The following is an 18,286-nucleotide window of genomic DNA, read 5'->3' on the forward strand; positions in this document are numbered from 1 at the left end:
TTGTTTTGAAATAATTCGACTATCTACTATTTCATGTCCTAATCCTTAACCTCCATGCTCTCCTATTTAGTGGTCATGTGCTCGATAAGCATAATGTATGCCATTTCATGTTTAATCACGTCTTCATATTCTTCTCCAATCAATCTTTACCTATCCTTACACTATCAATGTCAACCTTCCACACTTTTTTTACTGGGAGATTGACGTCCCTTCTCTTTACATATCTGAACCATTTCCAACTTTATTTTCCGTATTGTATACACTATATATACACCATTGATATCACTCTCATCTTATCCTATATATTTTCGTTTTTAATTTTATCTCTCCTAATACGCTCACACATCTATCAAATTATTATCTGGAAAAAGAAATTTCATATTATTACACAATACTATTTTTATGATAATTCGTATATAACCTATACATTAACAAAATGATTCACAACCTTATCATCTTGACGAAAATGACAACCCTAGTTAAATGAATTTGCCACTATTTGCATCACTTTAAAGATTCATTGTGCAGGTAGCATGTTGCTTTCAAGGTGTGTTTTACGAAAAATATTTTTTAATTTTTTCATATTCAGTTAATAAGCAAAAAAAAAATTATAATATTATTTAAAGGGAAAAGGGACAAATATGCTCTCGAACTATCATAAATGGTATGCAGATATCATCCATTATACTTTTGGAACATTGATATCCCTGCCGTCCAAAAACTAGAGCATTATACTGCCCCATATGTTTAAAGTTTATTTGCCTCCGAGGTATATCTGTCCAAATTATATTTATGTTGACAACAACATATTCACATAAAATGTGATATATGCAGTTTTTATTTCTATTTGAAAAATATTAAGATAATTTTCGATAAATCCTCACCTCAAATACTATTTTCGTTGACAAGATTGATAATTTTCAAAGTAAATGAAAAAATAAAAAATTGAACCCAACATATACACTATTATTATAATGTACATGAAATCAACAAGAAATACAAAAAAAAAAAAAAAAAAAAAAAAAAAAAAAAAAAAAAAAAAAAAAAAAAAAAAAGATAACAAAGGGACAACTAGATAAAACCAAACATTACAAATAGATTTAACTACAATACATTCAAAGCAAACAAAACAAAAAACAAATCAAAACGATAGAATAGTCCCATCCTTTTTCCCCATTTGGAATAACAAACTTTTTAAAGAACGTAAGGATGTCAGCTCGATGCACATAACATTTCGCGATAGATGTGACATAACAAACATTTTATCTACAAATTTCTCAAATCCATCAAATTATTCCATCTTTTATCAAGCATTGCTTCTGAATGAACCAAGAGCTTTAATTGCTCCAGCTCGGAGAATGTATTGGTGGTAGACAGCAGCGATGAAAGCTCCGATGAATGGCCCGACCCAGAAAATCCAGTGTTCGTCCCACGCCTTGTCGCCGTTGAAAATCACGGCCGCCCCGAAACTCCTTGCCGGGTTGATTCCGGTACCGGTGATCGGAATAGTGGCAAGGTGAACCATGAATACGGCGAATCCAATGGGAAGTGGGGCCAAGACCTTTATTTATCATAAAAAGGGTAAAATAGTCAAAAGAATTATTCATTACTAATTTCTTTTAAGGAGCATATAAAAAGAAACATGACAAATAATATATTTTGTTATATACATATCTATGTTTATTTTAAATCACTCGTTAATTTTTTATTTTAATCTAAAAACTTCATGTTTGATTAAATTTATCACATTGAAACATAAGGAATGCAATCTTTAGTGATATGATAGGTGTACAACTTTAACATCATTACAAACTAATCAAACCACTTTATTATCTCTGTGTTTTCTAAAGTATTTTAGTTAGGTCACCTCCCTCTTTAATAAATCTAGAAAATAATTAGAATAATAGTGGGTAGGCCACTTACTAATTAACACCACACAAAAATGCTTCAAAAATCAAAGATAAGATTCGTCTTTAGCCACACTATAGTTTTCTAGTGGGGAAATTAATTAACCCTATAGTAGAACACCCCATCCCACCCCACCCCACCCACCCCCATCCTACCTACCCCTAAACAAGCTAAACTAGACTAGAGTATACAAGATAATAATTCATGAATAGAGTTTACTCTTTGCTACTTCGTTTTGTATCATGTCAGGTAACATTAACAACATGTTCAGAATTTGAAATTTATAAATCTATAAATTTTGAATTCGATTTTACTTACAGGAACATGAGAGTCTCTGGCACTTCTTTTGGGGTCGGTGGCAGAGAAGACAACATAGACCAAAACAAAAGTACCAATAATTTCAGCAGCCAAACCAACACCCTTGGTGTGTCCTGCTGCCATAACATTAACACCACCACCATATCTATTGTAGTATGCACTTTGGAATGCCTTCACAAAACCTACACCACAAATTGCACCCAAACATTGTGCTACCATGTACAATACTGCCCTAATCAATGACACTTTCCTTGCCAAAAATAACCCAAATGTCACAGCAGGGTTGATGTGTCCACCTACAATCATCACATATATTATCAGTATAATTTACCTTGTTATAGTAATCGTAAAGAATTTGAATAAAAGAAGACTTTTTTTTTATCAATGGTCTAAATTTTCCCTTTTCATTGTAGTTTTAGTTGACTTTTTTTACACATGAATTTATGTTTTGCGTTCAGAGTACTGAATTCAAATGAACCATGTACAAAGCTCAATTCATCTCGTCCAAAGAGCAAATCGACCCACTTTACTAGCGACAAACATAAGAAACAAGACAATTTTTTAACGAAGGGCATAATTGTTTTATTTTTCATAGTTTATAGCCATTTTGACCCTTCACCCTACTTATTTTAATATCGAAAATACAAAATTCAACTAAACCATAAAACATAAACTACAAAGTTACTAATATCACTTTTTATGTTCAACAAAACAACAAAGAATTCAACAGAATTTAATAGTTTTCCGCTCAACCTTCTATTTACTATATCTTTCTTTAAAAAAATGTATAAATAATATATTCAGAACAAGTAAACTCGAAAAAACTCACCAGAAATACCAGCAGTACAGTAAACAAGAACGAAAATCATGCCACCAAAAGCCCAAGCAATACCAAGAAGACCAACGCCACCGCAGACATCGCCTCCGGCGTTAACATCGGCTTGATGTTTGTATCCAATTACAGTAAGAACAGTGATATAAAGAAATAACAGAGTAGCAATAAACTCCGCTATTGCTGCTCTGTATAGAGACCATTTGGTCAATTCCTCGAAATCGATCAGAGGAGCAGGCGGAGGATCAGTGTAATCCTTTGCGGAATACTCCGCCGCCTGCTCGTGAACAGCCTCGACTTCTTTAGTCATGAGGAGAAAGAGATTTTTAAGTAGAAAAAACAGAGGAAAACAGAGTATGCTCTGTTTTTTTGTTTATGGTTTTTTGTTTTGTGTAGAGTGAGAGAGGGAGTGGATAGGTATTTATGTTTGATTAAGAATGGATTACAGAGTGTTTTTTTTATTTGTTAATTTTTTTAAAAATAAAATAAATTTAATTTTTGAGTTATAATAATTAATGTGGCCCCAATTGCAAATTATTGGGGGAATTTATGAGCTTGCAATTGGTCCCATAGCCAACCTATACACATCTTTGTCACACAACGGCTCTATTCAATTGTTTTTTCGTTTTCAATGTTCGATGTTTGCTATCTATATTGAAGTTCGATTAAATTTAGATTTGTACATTATAGGGTGCTAGACTCGTGAAGTAAAGGCTTTTTTCATAGATTGAAAAGTTGGACTTTGTTCGCGCGCAACTAACAATCTCTTCTTTGGATTTAGTTTCACGTGAGTCATTGTTATTCATGGGCTAATTTGGAAATTAATGAAATATCACTCATATCGATCGAGTATTTATTACCATCAAAATTCTCTGATTTTTTCTTTACAACTATGAATAAAAATAGCAAAATGAGTTCTTAAAACCACACAAAATAATTTAAATACTTTTTTTTTTCAACTGTTATTTTATTTTTATTAACACTACTCTTATTATTACCCAACTCTAATATATTAGCTTCCTTTTATTGTAATTCTTTGCTTGAAATACTGAATAGTTGATTTTAATAATTTAATTGTGTAATTCTTTTCAATAAAAAATAAAAATTCACCAAAGGGTGTGATATATGAAGTGGGAGGAAATATATAAAAGCAAAATATATTTGATAATTTCTTCTTATTAGTGTAGTTCTTAAATAGGCAGAGTCGTAAAGCCATTCAACACTACTAATAATGAAAAATAATAATAATATATTCGATAAAATAACTAAAAATGCATATAAATTGGTTCGAACATAATTTTATTTGATAAAGCTAAATGAAAAGCTCACAAATGGAATTTGGACCCAAAAAGGGTGGGGAAAAGGACCTATCATGTCTACCAACGGTATAGTGCTAGCTGGATTGCAAAATAAATATAAACTTTATATTATAAAAAAAAAAGAGTAAGAAAAGGTAATGGACAATACTTTTGTTTTATGTACACAAAAATAAATAAAGTGTTTTAGCCACAAAAATGTGATTTTAAATTGGAAGCTTTGTAGTTTTACCACAAAGAAACAAATATATAGAATTTTTGAAAATCGATTTATTTTTGGATGTATATATTTATCTTTTATTCACCCTTTTAATTCATTATTTTCTAGCGTAAGAAAAACAAAGTGTTTTTAACAGATAATTAGTGCATGCGATATATAAATAAAAAATAAGTTCAGAGAAGATAATAAAACTCCACACAATTTAAATAACAAAATTGATATTTTTACCATAAAAATTTTAGAACTTTTTAAGTGAGCCAATTCTTTTCATTTTTGTTCCAATTAATTTTTTTTGAGCTTCCATTAATTCTTCGCATCACCTAAGTTTTATTAAATAGAAAAGACATTTGGTATTAAAAAAAATATTCTTAAATTTGAAATCTCTGATTAAGAGATAAAACGAGTTGGTTCATAGGTTTGGAGGATGAACTTATAAATAGGTTTGGATGATGAACTTATAAAGAGTTAAAATGGATGGATTTTATATAATTTAAAAATTATTTTGACTTTAAACATTAAGTTGGAAACTGAAATAGAATTTTCAAAGGAAAAAATAGTTAAATGAATCATCTAGAGCTTTCTAGTCCAAACATTTTTGTCTTTCATTAATATTTTAAAGATTGATAATCAATCGTCACAATCTTTTTTAGCCACAAATTTAACCAGTATTTAATAATCAAGAATAGTAGAGGAATTTAAACCAGACAAAATTTTAAATGTAATTAAGTAATTATTTTCAGAATTAGGGTAAAAGGTTGATTGATAGCAAAGTATTTTCATTTTTTTTTTTTTTTGAAATAGGTTTGGTGATAGTTTGTCGTATTTGTTTCCACTTTTTTACTAGTAGTATTAGGAAATTTTTATAATGGTAGAGGTCCAATCAACAATAGTTGTGTGACCCTCCATTAATTAATTGACACTTGGATAATGGGTTCACTTCTTTACCTTTTTACCATCTCTCTCTTACTCACCTTTCTTTTCTTTCATTTTTTTTTTACTCCTAATAAATATCTAATTCTCAAAACATAATTAAATAATTAATACATTTGATAAAAAAAAATTGATAAATACATTTTCTGTTAAAATAACTTAAATACTTATAAATTGTTAACATTAAAAATAAACTTATTTTTCAGTATATTTAATAGAATAAAATTAACTCAAAATACAAACTAATTTACTTTAGCATATAAATTGATTTGATAAGATTTTTTTTTTTTTATCTTCTTTTGAAATTACACATACTTTTTCTTTCACCATAACCATATTTAAATGTAAGAATGACAACAAGACATAACATGATAGGGAGTGGCGGACTCATAAACATTTTTAAAAAATTTATACGGGTGACGCGGGTCACAAAACGAAATTTAAGTCTTTTAAATTAAAACTTACAATGCTTAATTTATTTTCAAGAATCAATCGGTTCCATATAATTTTAAATTAACTACTCATTATATTATTATTATTATTATTATTATTATAATAATAATAATAATAATAATAATAATAATAATAATATCATTCAACCTTAACATTATTAGAATTCATTTTTCGTGTTTTTGCGTACATTCAGTTATAATATATATTTTCCAACGTTTTTCTATTAAGTATTTTAAAAAATTATAACTTAAATTAAGGAAAATAACGGATACTCTCTGTTAAGAGAATGACTATAAATATATGAATTAAAACAAAATTAAAATAACAATGACTATAAATATATGAACTAAAACAGAATTAAAAAAAAAGAAAAACTAAATTTGAATTAATTTGTTTGTTTAGGTGCTAGTAATTGAGAAAACACTAAATATTTTTGAGTTAATTTGATATTATTAAAAATATTGAATGATATGAGTATTTAAAATACTCAGTCCTAAAAACATTTTTCGTTATTGTGATTAAAAAAAAATATGTTTGTTAATTCTTTTATTCAATATATCAACATCTTAAGAAAATGAAGTTAAGAAATATTTATTAGAGTAAGAAAATAAGAAAATGAATGAAAAGAAAGGTGAGTAGGAGAGAGATGGTAAAAAGGTAAAGAAATAGACACATTATCCAAGTGTCAATTAATCAATGGAGGGTCACACAACTATTGTTGGTTGGACCTCTACCATTATAAAATTTTTCGTAGTATTAGGCTGTTAGCACTATTTTCTACGATTTTCTACCATCAATTGTAATTTTTGTGCTTAGATTATCATATATGTTATTGTTCTTATTCTTTAATATTTCTCTAGGTTATGTACTATTTGCCTTATTATTACCATGTCTCTTCTTTTTTTTGCATTTTTTTTTTAATTATCAAAGATTTGTTGAAAATAATTTTCTTATCTTTAAAAAAAAAAAGAAGAGTAAAATTTATATATATCATTCGTAATTACGCTGAATATATTATTATTTGTTGTGGTCGTCATATCACTGAATCAAAATATGCAATCAATGCTGACATATTTTCTTATTTTCCTGATAAAGACAAGTTTTTTTTTGTTTTCTTTCCTAATAAAATGAAAAACATTACATATGATAGTTCTTTTTCATATTTTTAAGATTAATTATTGGATGTTCTTCTTTTAAGAATTGTGAATTGTATATTCCTTTAATATGCGAATCCTTGTTCATTAAGTGATGAGATTAGATATTTTTTATAAAAAATCGTAGTCGAGAGGTAAATTTGTCTTCATTTTTACTTAAAATTTTTGAATTCAAACCTTAAATATAAAATCATTTTAAATAAAAAACATTTTACTTTCAAATAAATCTTTTTGATATAAATTTTAATTAGTCGAGCCTAAAACTAATATGAAAACTCAAATGGGACCACCAAAGAACATATGATGAGATTAGGGACTTGTTAATCTTATCACAAAACCATTTTCTACACTTATCCAATAAAAATAAAGGGGGAGTGGGGTCCCAAATGATGCTAATTATTAGAAAAGAAAAAAACTTAAAGACATTCATTTTATTTTGTATTTTAATAGTTACAATGGGGCATAAATGTTGTCATTTTGTTTGCTGGCTGAGGTGCCAGATAAATTTATCTGGAAGACACACCTAAAAGCACAAAAATAAAGTCCAAAACCCCACAAACAAATTATTTTGTAACATGTGGTAGTTAAACTTGTAAGTTGTAATTATGAGAATTTGGATTATCATAAGCAAATTTATCTCATCACTCTAAACACTCACTTTAAAAAAAAAACTCAGAACAATATGAACATGTTCTTTTAATTTGATTTTAGTTGATATATATGTTCTTCAATGTTGGATGTGTACAAATAGATATTTAAACTTGTATAAAGTTCAAAAAGTAAAGAACAACGTTCTAAAGGGTACAATACAAATCTATTTGAGTATATCCTACGTGAATTATCATGTATGACGCGTGTGCGGTGTGTCACCTTGTTCAATTTTGTACGTGTCTACTTCAGCTCACCCAAAATTGATGTTAGATGAAACCAATTAGAAGACATATTAAAATATTATTATCAATTAACATCTTTTTGAAAATGATAATTTCAATGTCCTATCTAATTAGACCAGATGAAATATATTTACAACACAACAAATTTAATGTAATCCGATAAATAGAGTCTTGGAAGAATAAGATGTACACAATATTGCTCCTATCTTTATGAGATTGTTCTGATTAACACTTGACAATGCTTCTCCTTTATTTAAGATTAAGATCGACAATATAAACAAACTCACACATATATGACTTATTACTCCCTCTGTCCACTTTATATGATTTATATATTTTTAGTCCGTTCCAAAAAGAATGACGCATTTCTATATTAACAATTTCACTTTAAAATGTATATTTTACTCTTAATGAAATGATTTACCGTCAAATAAACATATGAAACTTATTTTAGACCACAAGTTTCAAAAAAATTTCTTTCTTTCTTAGAGTTCGTGTCAAATCAAACTAGGTCATATAAAATGGAACGGAGGAAGTAACTCTTTTCAGGATAGTTGTATGAATATTTGCATCACTTGCTAAATTAAAATTAGTAAATTAATTATGTTCTAAAAATTACATTATCAATGTATATATCATTAGCCTAACATTTATATTTTTTAAAAAAAGTAGCACAATAATGTCTAAGATGTATAATATGGACCAATTATTAGTTTTCCTTTTAATTAAGCTCATCTATTGTTAATGCACACCGTCCAAATAGCTAATCATCAATACTATAGATTAGGTTAGTACTAATAAAAATAATTAACCGCCCAATATTTATTTAAATAAAATGAACACCTGTCATGACTCATTTATTCTTTTTATCCACTAAACTCCAAATATATGTGTCAAAAAAAATTGCATCATTCATCCTCCACTCCTAATTTAATATCAACAAACATCCAACTCTTCTTGAATATTAATTAAAGAAAAAACGGCGAGTACTCTTGTGCACGGACTCAGTGGCGGAGCCAAAATTTTTAATAAGAGAGTTCAAAATCCGAAGGAATAAACATACGAACTAGTCGAAGGGGGTTCAACATTTATTATATACATCTAAAAAATAATTTTAACCATATATATATAGTATAATAATATTTTTCACCAAAGAGGGTTCAGATGAACCCTAAGACATGAATGATACGATATAGTTTATAATATGTTAAAAGTAAAAAGCGTTCTGATGGGATTTCACGAACAAAAAGATTGCAATCAATAAATGATATTAGACCTTATGGATCGTTCATTTGAAAATAAGAGTTTTTTTTTCAATTTTATTTGATTTAAATCAAACTCATATATTTTAATTCAATGAATCAAACCTCTATCAATAAAAAATTATTCACTAAATAGTATATACACACGGTGATTATGTTTCATTGTTTAATTTCTTGATGTTATTTAAGTTAATATTTTACTTTTTCTTGTTAGATTAGTTAAATGAGAAATACAGGAGGTTAAAATTGTAATCTTAATATTTTTTTTACTTATATATACATAGCTCTGGTTGAATTTAACTATCTCATTAATAGCTCAATTTTTATGTAAATATTAATTGAGAGAAAGTCGAGTTAGTAACTTTTATATGAATTATCAAGTGGGTGAGATTGATCGAGTTGTCCATCAATTGGAGGCTCTTCTTCTCTGAAGCAGACTGTTCTAAATGTTCCTAAAAGTTCTTGCTCCTATTGAATTGTCTGTATCTATATGCATCAGGATTCTCGATTCATGAATTTCTCGGTTCGAGAAAATCAAAATTAGAGGTTGGACTACTAGGTGGGTGCACTAATTTTGTTGAAAGCCCAAGAAGGTAAATGACTAGCCTCAACCTGGTCAGTAGTGGGCCTTTCCCAAATTTAGCCCCAAAATATCAACCAAACAAACCAACTTTTGGAGGCCCAAAAATTGGATCTTGATCTTAGACTAGGCCCAAGTGCATAGATATCCGATATTCGGACACTTTGCAAGTCTATCCACTTCGGAATAACTTTACCGATGCATTGTCTTGAAGTTAAGCTTTACAAAGTTTAACTTCAAACAAATAGTATGACTGTAATTCAATAATTTTTTTCTGAACTTCAGCTATAAATAACGTCAAATGTCGTCTATGTCCAGAAAAAATAATATAGATTAAATAGCGAAATCCGAATAGGACACCCATGAAATTCTTGCCTTACATATGTTGTTGAATAATATTTCAATTTTTCTTCATGCATCCAAATATTTTAAGCAGTCAAAATTCTGACTCCTCCACTGCTTTTAACCTATTCAATTATTACCCTAGAATTGATATGCATTTTATACATTACTTTTGGATTCCATTAGTAATTATAGAAGAAAGTATTTTTTTCTCCTTGAGCTACATATATCAATTTTCCAATTGGCAATATCTGTCACATCTCTCAAATTAATATGACAGTATAGTAATTGTCAAAGATATATATAGGAATGAGACATGTTAAAAGAAAATTATTCCATTGAGGAGAAATGAGTAAATATTTAAGTTCCTACATGGCATGCTTTAGTAGGATACACGTATACCAATATCAACCATTGAGTAATTATATTATTTAAATAAAATTATAATTTATTTATCGAGCTCTTGTGAAAAATATTATATGAAAGATATTTTAGTTTACGAAATGTACATCTCGCCTTCGTACAAATTTGAGAAAGGTTTGCGCTCCAAAATAGTGTAATGTATATTTATATAAATATGAATTTATGATTATGAGAATTCTCTGTGTATTAGTATATCTTGATTTTTCTAACTGTTTGGTGATCATTGCCATGACAAATGTTATTCTTTTGCCATTTTGGAATCATCAAAAAGATTCATGATTATGGGTATTTTTGTAAATTTAATTGACACATTTCGATTGACTTGAAATTTTATCACTTCATCTAAAATGATTTGATGATAAATATTCACTTTGACAAGTGTTATTTTTGATATTTTGGGGTCATGATATATGAATTTATAATTATGGGCATTTTTTATGAGTTTTAGTAAATGTAATTTTTTCATAATTTGATTGACGAACTCCAAATGGCTTTATTAGTATATATTTTGTTTGTCCATAAAAAACAGTTCAATGACCAATACTCACCATGATATATGTTATTTTGGCGTTTCAGGATCATGAAATGCGGATTTATGAGTATGAGCTTTTTTGTGTGTATTAGTAAATGCTTATTTTTTTGAAATTAATTAACGGGCTCCAATTGATCTGAAATTTGCTCGGCCAATAAAAAATGGCCAGGAGACAATACTCAAGATGATAAACGTCATTTTTTGGCATTTCGGGGTCATGAATTCATAATTAAGAGCGTTTTTTTTGTGTGTAGTAATAGTTAGTACTTGTTGATTTTTTTTTTTAATTAATTGACGAACTTCAATTGATCTAAAATTTGATTAGACAATAAAAAATGACCTAGTGACAAGTACTCACCATGTCAGTACAAGTTGATTTTTCTGAATTCTATTGACAGACTTTGATCAACCTGAAATTTTTTTGATTCTTTAAAAATGGTCAGATGACCAATACTCACCCTGAGAAACTTCATTTTTTGCATTTCAGAAACATGAAACATGAAATGATGATTAGGAATGTTTTTGTGTGTGTAATAGTACATGTTGATTCTTATGAATTTGATTATCAAACTCTAATTGACCTCAAATTTTATCGGTTCATCAAAAAGGGTTTAATGACCTATTCTCATCATGACAAAGCAAGTATACGTACATCATATCTTTTCAGACCTTACTTGTAAAACTATATTAGATATGTAAGAGTTAGTTGTATTTTTATATTTACATAATTAATATATAAAACTTTATTAATTATTAATCGATACAAGGGAGATAAGACCATTATATCATATTGTTACCAACCATATCCTTAAGAAAATACATAGAGACCATTATATCATTCCATTATATATACACATACTCATATTTTGAAGATAGCTCACTATTGCTCTAACAACTAAATGCAACTAATACCTTTCTTCCCCTTACAAAAAAGATGTTTAAAAGGGAAGAAGAAACATTAGAGAGATTCTTGAATAAATACTAAAATGAGTTATCTTTTTTGTCATCTTCATTTTTTTCTTCTTCTTTGATTGTTTCAAGATTTGGTGAATGAGAAATCTTAGTTGGGAAAATAACAAGTGCTGGTGCAACTTCAATCCATGGCTTCACATTCACCGTCTTTTTAGCCATTCTCACACTATGATACGGGAAAACATGAGAGACATGAAACTCAACCAACGTAGACATTATTTACTTAGATAGAAAGTTGACTCGAACCCCACGATTATTAAAAATATCTAGAAAGTACTTTTAATAAGAGTTTGTTGTATTGCTTTGGAGTGTGAAGGAATTGGTTTGATGAAGAAAAGCAAAAGGTTTTTGAGGGTTTAAATAGGAGAGGAAAATAGAAGATTCTTGAATGAGAAAATATCAAAGACAATATTGGAAGTGAAAATACTATTTGGACGGTTTTATGTAATTCCACGTGTATAGAAAATGTCATAAATGAATGAGCAAACAAATAGGCACCCACTAGAAAGCTAAAGCTTGGCTTATTGTGATTGATTAGTTTACTCAACTGACACATGTCTTTTTTTTTTTTTTTACCCTCACTAGTAGCTCCCACCCCTTTTTGCTCCCTTTGTGACTAGAACTCACAACCTTCGGATTGGAAGTAAGAGGTGCTTACTATCCGAGCAACTCTCTCTCGTCTCAACTGACACATGTCGATTTCTTTGAAAAGGGGTCTTTGATTGAAATGTCAAAAGCCGACGTATGATAGCTAGTTGATCGTTGGTGACAAGTTGAAGAGACTATCGATATATTACAAGCAATCAACTTTAAATTTTAATCTTATTTCTCCTCTTCTTTTGAAAGTTTAGTGATACGCTTGACATTGGCATTAGTTTAGAAGGTGTGTATAACTTCAAGAGATTCTTTATGAATCAAGTAACATTCAAACAGTCGATTGTATCCTCCTTTGTGGGGGTGTTTATCTCTATGAGGAGTGCAAAAGGAAGGAGAAAAGAAGCTATGATAAACCGTCATAATTAGTGAACAGGTAGTGCAACGTAGAGTTGAACAGATCTATTAAGGGTTTGTTTGGTAGTTGGATAGGAAATAAGTTATTTATGTATCAATATGTAACTTTTATGACATTTGGTAGGTAGATAGATAATATGCTATTCATATATAAAATTAATGTGACGTTAAGAACCCACATAACTAATACATGTATAAGTTATGAGAGATTATTTTATCCAACATAGAAGATAGAATAACTAATTTATGCCTAGCTAAAAACTACATAAAATAATACATAGATTCACTTATAAATAATCCCTACATTTCTAATATATGCATAACTATAACAGCTACCAAACGACTCCTTGGTCAATTACACAATCAATGATAGAATACCCATGAAAGTATCACTAAATTGAGCACCGGTAATTTCATATCCGATCAAAATTATGGATTTTATCAAAGCTTCTCATAGAAATACAAAAATGTAAAGCTCACTTCTTACAATCTACTTTGCTAACAATCTAGCTTGAACCTTTGAATAGATTCTACAGAATTAATAACCATAATTGCATAGAGCACGATAGAATTCCTCCACACAAGTCCTCACATTTTTAATAGAAAAAAAAATCAAACACAACACATGTTGTACATAGTAAAAGTAAATACTCATTTTTGTACAATGACGGTATTGTGCATATTCTAACTACTCCATTAAACATATATCTATGATGTTAAGTAACTTTGTCCACTAAAACTTGAATAGATTGAAAGACACAAAGATCCTCATGAAAAATGTTAGAAATGTTCTTCAAGTCATGACCCAAAAAAAATCATGATGAAATTAAATTTTGTGGTGATATAAAAGAGTTTAAAATTGAAGATAAGGAATATTTATCCTAAAGTTGAAGTAACTTGTATTTTGGTGACATTTGTCCATGAAAGTTGGTATGTACACTCAATATGATGAGACTATCTTTTAATAATGTTTGAAGAACTTGGAGAACCAAATACCTAGACAAATTATCTTAAAAGGAAGCTACCCCACTTCATATTTGGACGGTCATTAATCCTTAATAGTTTGTTCAAAAGAAAGGAAGATATTATCGAAAATTGACAACACAATAAGTGAGGACATAGTTTAGGTGTGTAATTGATAATTTACCTACAATAACATTACATACTCCGCGATATGTAAAAGGCGAAGAGCCCTCTACCGTCTACAATAATAACAATGGCTCTTTCAATCTTATTAGTCAAGCGCGGACAAGCAAGAAAAGAGATTTGTTCACTATCTCAAAAGGCAATCAGTAGCCAAAAAAGGTTCCGAAGAGATTTGTTCAATGCTCACTATCACAAAACAAGTCATGTTCTCAATTTTTTTTCCAAGACCCAATTTGGTCACGTGACAATCATGATATGAAATCAAATGGGATGAAGTTGAAGTTTTATTTCAATATGTGATTTGCATTTTAAAGATATAGTTTTTGCCCGTAAATAGAGAAAACTATCAAATTTGCTCCAATTCTTTGTCCAATCTTTGCCAATTAAGTAAAAAGTAAGTACTTGATCACCAAGATATTCTAAAAAAAGATATAACATTTACTAAACATACACTTCTTATTAAATGGCCAAGAAGACAAACCAACATTATTAGTTTATTACTTTGAGCCCTTTTTCAGTCAATATCATCATTAACTATATCATTATATTCATATATAATAAATGTTTCACTCATGTGGTATTTTCGCAAAAAATTATATAGATATAAAGTTAGGGGTGGAAAAACACAAGAAACCTCTTGCACTAGTGATAAATGGACGGACAAGTCAGCCGCATAATTTATCCTCAAAGCTGAACGAACTTGAACTGCTCCTTTAAATAAAGGGTGATAGAATTTACTTGCTTCACAATAAGGGCAGAAACATGAACATCACACGACTCTAAACAAGATTTAAAACACTTGACAATAGGATGACAATCCTTTACTTCGGATAGGTTCCATACCGACAACTGTAGGGGTGTGCACTATTTGGATTAAACCAAAAAATCAAACCGAATTGTAATTTGGATTGGTTTTTTGGATTTTTGGTTTGGTTTTGGATTTATAAGTTACTTTGTTTGGTTTTTTGGTTTGGTTTCGGATTTAGAAAAATGAAAATCGAAAAACCAAAAAAAACCAAATTATATAATATATATATATATATATATAAATTAATAATTACACATATAATAATTAGGTTTACTATGTAGGCAATAGGGTACTAGTAACTCAGTATTACCGTAATATTTAGGCCCATATCAAATTACTGCCATCCTATTTCACTAAATTTTAGGCATTAGGTTTTACATTATAACTATAAATATCATATATTACTTGCACTTTCATGAAAAAATATTAGCAAAACTAGAATTAGTGGCACTAGTCAACTTTTTTACTTTTGCAGTTTGCTCTTTTTTCTTGCTTTTAGCTTGCTGCTTCCGTGCATCACTGCCAGTAAGTTTTTTTTTTTAATTTTTCTATGTTATGCTTATCTATTAATCATATAAGCATAAGTTTATTAATAGTTGATTTCTAATAGTTTTCATAGTAATATCTTTAACATATATTAAAGTCTACTTCTCTTAAATTGAGATGTGAAAAACAATATGCAAATTTTGTTAGTTAATAAATAATAAAGCATGTATGACACCATTTTTAAACTCTCTCTGTACAATATTTGTATTTGGGGATATGATGGACAGAAAAGGCTCCAAGGGACCTATATAAATTTTTTTTACCATTTTACATAGATGCAAGAAGTTCAGACTAATGATGTTGGGACCACGGTTTCAAATGAAGAGATATTCGAGACTCCTATTTCAAGTGATTCTTCAAAAAAAAGAAAATCCATGAAACCAAGATCAATGGTTTGGCAACATTTTGAAAAATGGATTGACAAAGATGGAGACATTAAAGCGAAGTGTAAGCATTGTGGGGACAATTATGCAGCTGATACAATCAATGGCACATCACTAATGCTTACTCATCTGAGGAAGCATTGTAAGGTATATATCCATAATAATGTTGATAATACTCAATCACTGTTAAACTTTGAACGAAAGTTAGATGGACAGAATGGTGATGTAATTGTTAACACTTGGAAATTTGATCAGGAGTTAATAAGAAGCTTTAGCTCGGATGATAATTATAGATGAGCAACCTTTTAGTATGATTGAAAAAGAAGGCTTTAAGCAGTTTGTGAAAATGGCACAACCTTTATTTCGAATTCCTTCTCGTACAACAGTGACAAGGGATTGTTTTGAGTTCTTTTGTGAAGAGAAAAATAAATTGAAGTCTTTCTTTAAAGAAGGCCACCAAAGAATTTGTATTACAACTGATACGTGGACTATAAATTTTATGTGTCTTACTGCTCATTTCATTGATAGAGATTGGAAACTGCATAAAAGAATATTAATTTTTTGTCCAATTTCTAGTCATAAAGATGATGATATGGCTGATGTGATTACTAAATGTTTACTTGATTGGGGTTTAGAGGATGTATTTACTGTTACAGTTGACAATGCTAGTTCGAATGATACCACAGTGAAAGAGCTATCTAAACAATTGAGTAAATGGGGAACTAATCTGATGGATGGTGCACACCTTCATGTGAGGTGTATGGCTCATATAATAAATCTAATTGTTCAAGATGGTTTGAAGGAAGTTGGTGAGTCAGTGAAACGTGTTAGGCAAGTTGCAAGATATAAAAGATTTAAAGATTGTTGTGACATTGAAAAGATAGCATGTAAGAAAATGTTATGTTTGGATGTTCCTACTAGATGGAATTCCACATATTTAATGTTGGATACGGCACAACAATTTGAAAAAGCCTTTGTAAGGTATGGTAGCCTTGATTTTGGTTTGTTGAATTATCTTCTTACACATCTTTGTGAGGATGGAATGGTTGTAGGTTCAGTTACAAGTGGTGATTGGATGAAGGTGAGACATTTGAAAGAATTTCTTGAAACTTTTTATACTCTTTACCATAAGAATTTCAGGTTCATTATATATCACATCTAATGTTCATTTCCAAGAAATCAATGGAGTTTATTACTTCTTGAATGGATTGATGGAAATGCATGGCAACTAGAATACCAGAAACATAGAGTTGAAGGTGGAAGTATGAGTAAGACAGAATTGGAAAAATATCTTCTTGAAGAAACTGAAGTTGAAAGTGATAATTTTAATATTTTGCTTTGGTGGAAAATTAATTCAAATAGAATTCATGTTCTTGGTGATATGGCTCGTGATGTGTTATCAATACCAATTTCTACTGTTGCATCAGAAAGTGCATTTAGTACGGGAGGTCGTGTTCTAGACTCATTTAGGAGTTCATTAACTCCTAAATTGGTGCAAGCTATAATCTGTCTTCAAGATTGGCTTCGATCTGAATCTCAAACTGTTAGATTGGAGGAGGATTTAGATTATCTTGAGCAACTTGAAGATGGTAAAATTTTAAGTTTTTAAATATTTTTTAATTGTAAAGAGTTTATTTATGTTACTTGTTTGATGACATCTTTTAGCAATCTTTTCAGATTTGAGCAGTAAGATACATCCATAATTGACATATAGTCAAATACGTATATGGTAAGTTAAGTTCTATTTATTTTATTTGTGTGCTATTTGCTTTTGAAATTTTTATCTGTTTCTTTCTAAAAAGTTTTTTCATCAAGTTTAAGAGATCTTAATTGAAGACATGAGTTGAATTGCTAGTTCTACCTCGATGCGATTTGTGTTTAGTGAATAGTGATAGCACTTTAGAGTTTAGAGTTAGTTTTATTGAAATTATTGATGATATTGTGTTTTAATGTTTTACTCGTGATTATAATGGAAAGAATATTTAAGAGATTCAATATTATTACTTTTCCTTATATGAAATTTTTATTTTTTAAGCATGCAAATATAACTTTGATTATGTTATTAATTAGTTATGAAATAAGTTATAACCGAAAAGAGANATTTATGTTACTTGTTTGATGACATCTTTTAGCAATCTTTTCAGATTTGAGCAGTAAGATACATCCATAATTGACATATAGTCAAATACGTATATGGTAAGTTAAGTTCTATTTATTTTATTTGTGTGCTATTTGCTTTTGAAATTTTTATCTGTTT

At 29.1% G+C, this 18,286-nt stretch overlaps 1 protein-coding gene across 1 annotated transcript; it reads right to left on the minus strand.

Annotated features, from left to right (window-relative positions):
- Positions 1–1,057: 1,057 nt before the first annotated feature.
- LOC125843700 (probable aquaporin PIP2-1) lies at positions 1,058–3,486 on the minus strand. Its single transcript, XM_049522880.1, has 3 exons — positions 3,056–3,486; positions 2,227–2,522; positions 1,058–1,561 (listed from the first exon to the last, which is right to left on the minus strand). The coding sequence occupies exons 1-3, from the start codon at positions 3,366–3,368 to the stop codon at positions 1,307–1,309; spliced, it is 864 nt and encodes a 287-aa protein (XP_049378837.1). The 5' UTR covers positions 3,369–3,486; the 3' UTR covers positions 1,058–1,306.
- Positions 3,487–18,286: the final 14,800 nt, after the last annotated feature.

The sequence above is a fragment of the Solanum stenotomum genome, chromosome 11 (genome assembly GCF_019186545.1).
Source record: "Solanum stenotomum isolate F172 chromosome 11, ASM1918654v1, whole genome shotgun sequence".
Taxonomy (NCBI): Eukaryota; Viridiplantae; Streptophyta; class Magnoliopsida; order Solanales; family Solanaceae; genus Solanum; species Solanum stenotomum.

Bases quoted from the DNA above. Each gene is read 5' to 3' on its own strand.
- LOC125843700 (XM_049522880.1), bottom strand. From the start codon at position 3,368: ATGACTAAAGAAGTCGAGGCTGTTCACGAGCAGGCGGCGGAGTATTCC. The intron at 2,523-3,055 runs GTGAGTTTTTTC...TGATGATTGTAG, and splicing joins CTGTACTGCTGGTATTTCTG to GTGGACACATCAACCCTGCT. The intron at 1,562-2,226 runs GTAAGTAAAATC...TGATAAATAAAG, and splicing joins CCAGAGACTCTCATGTTCCT to GTCTTGGCCCCACTTCCCAT.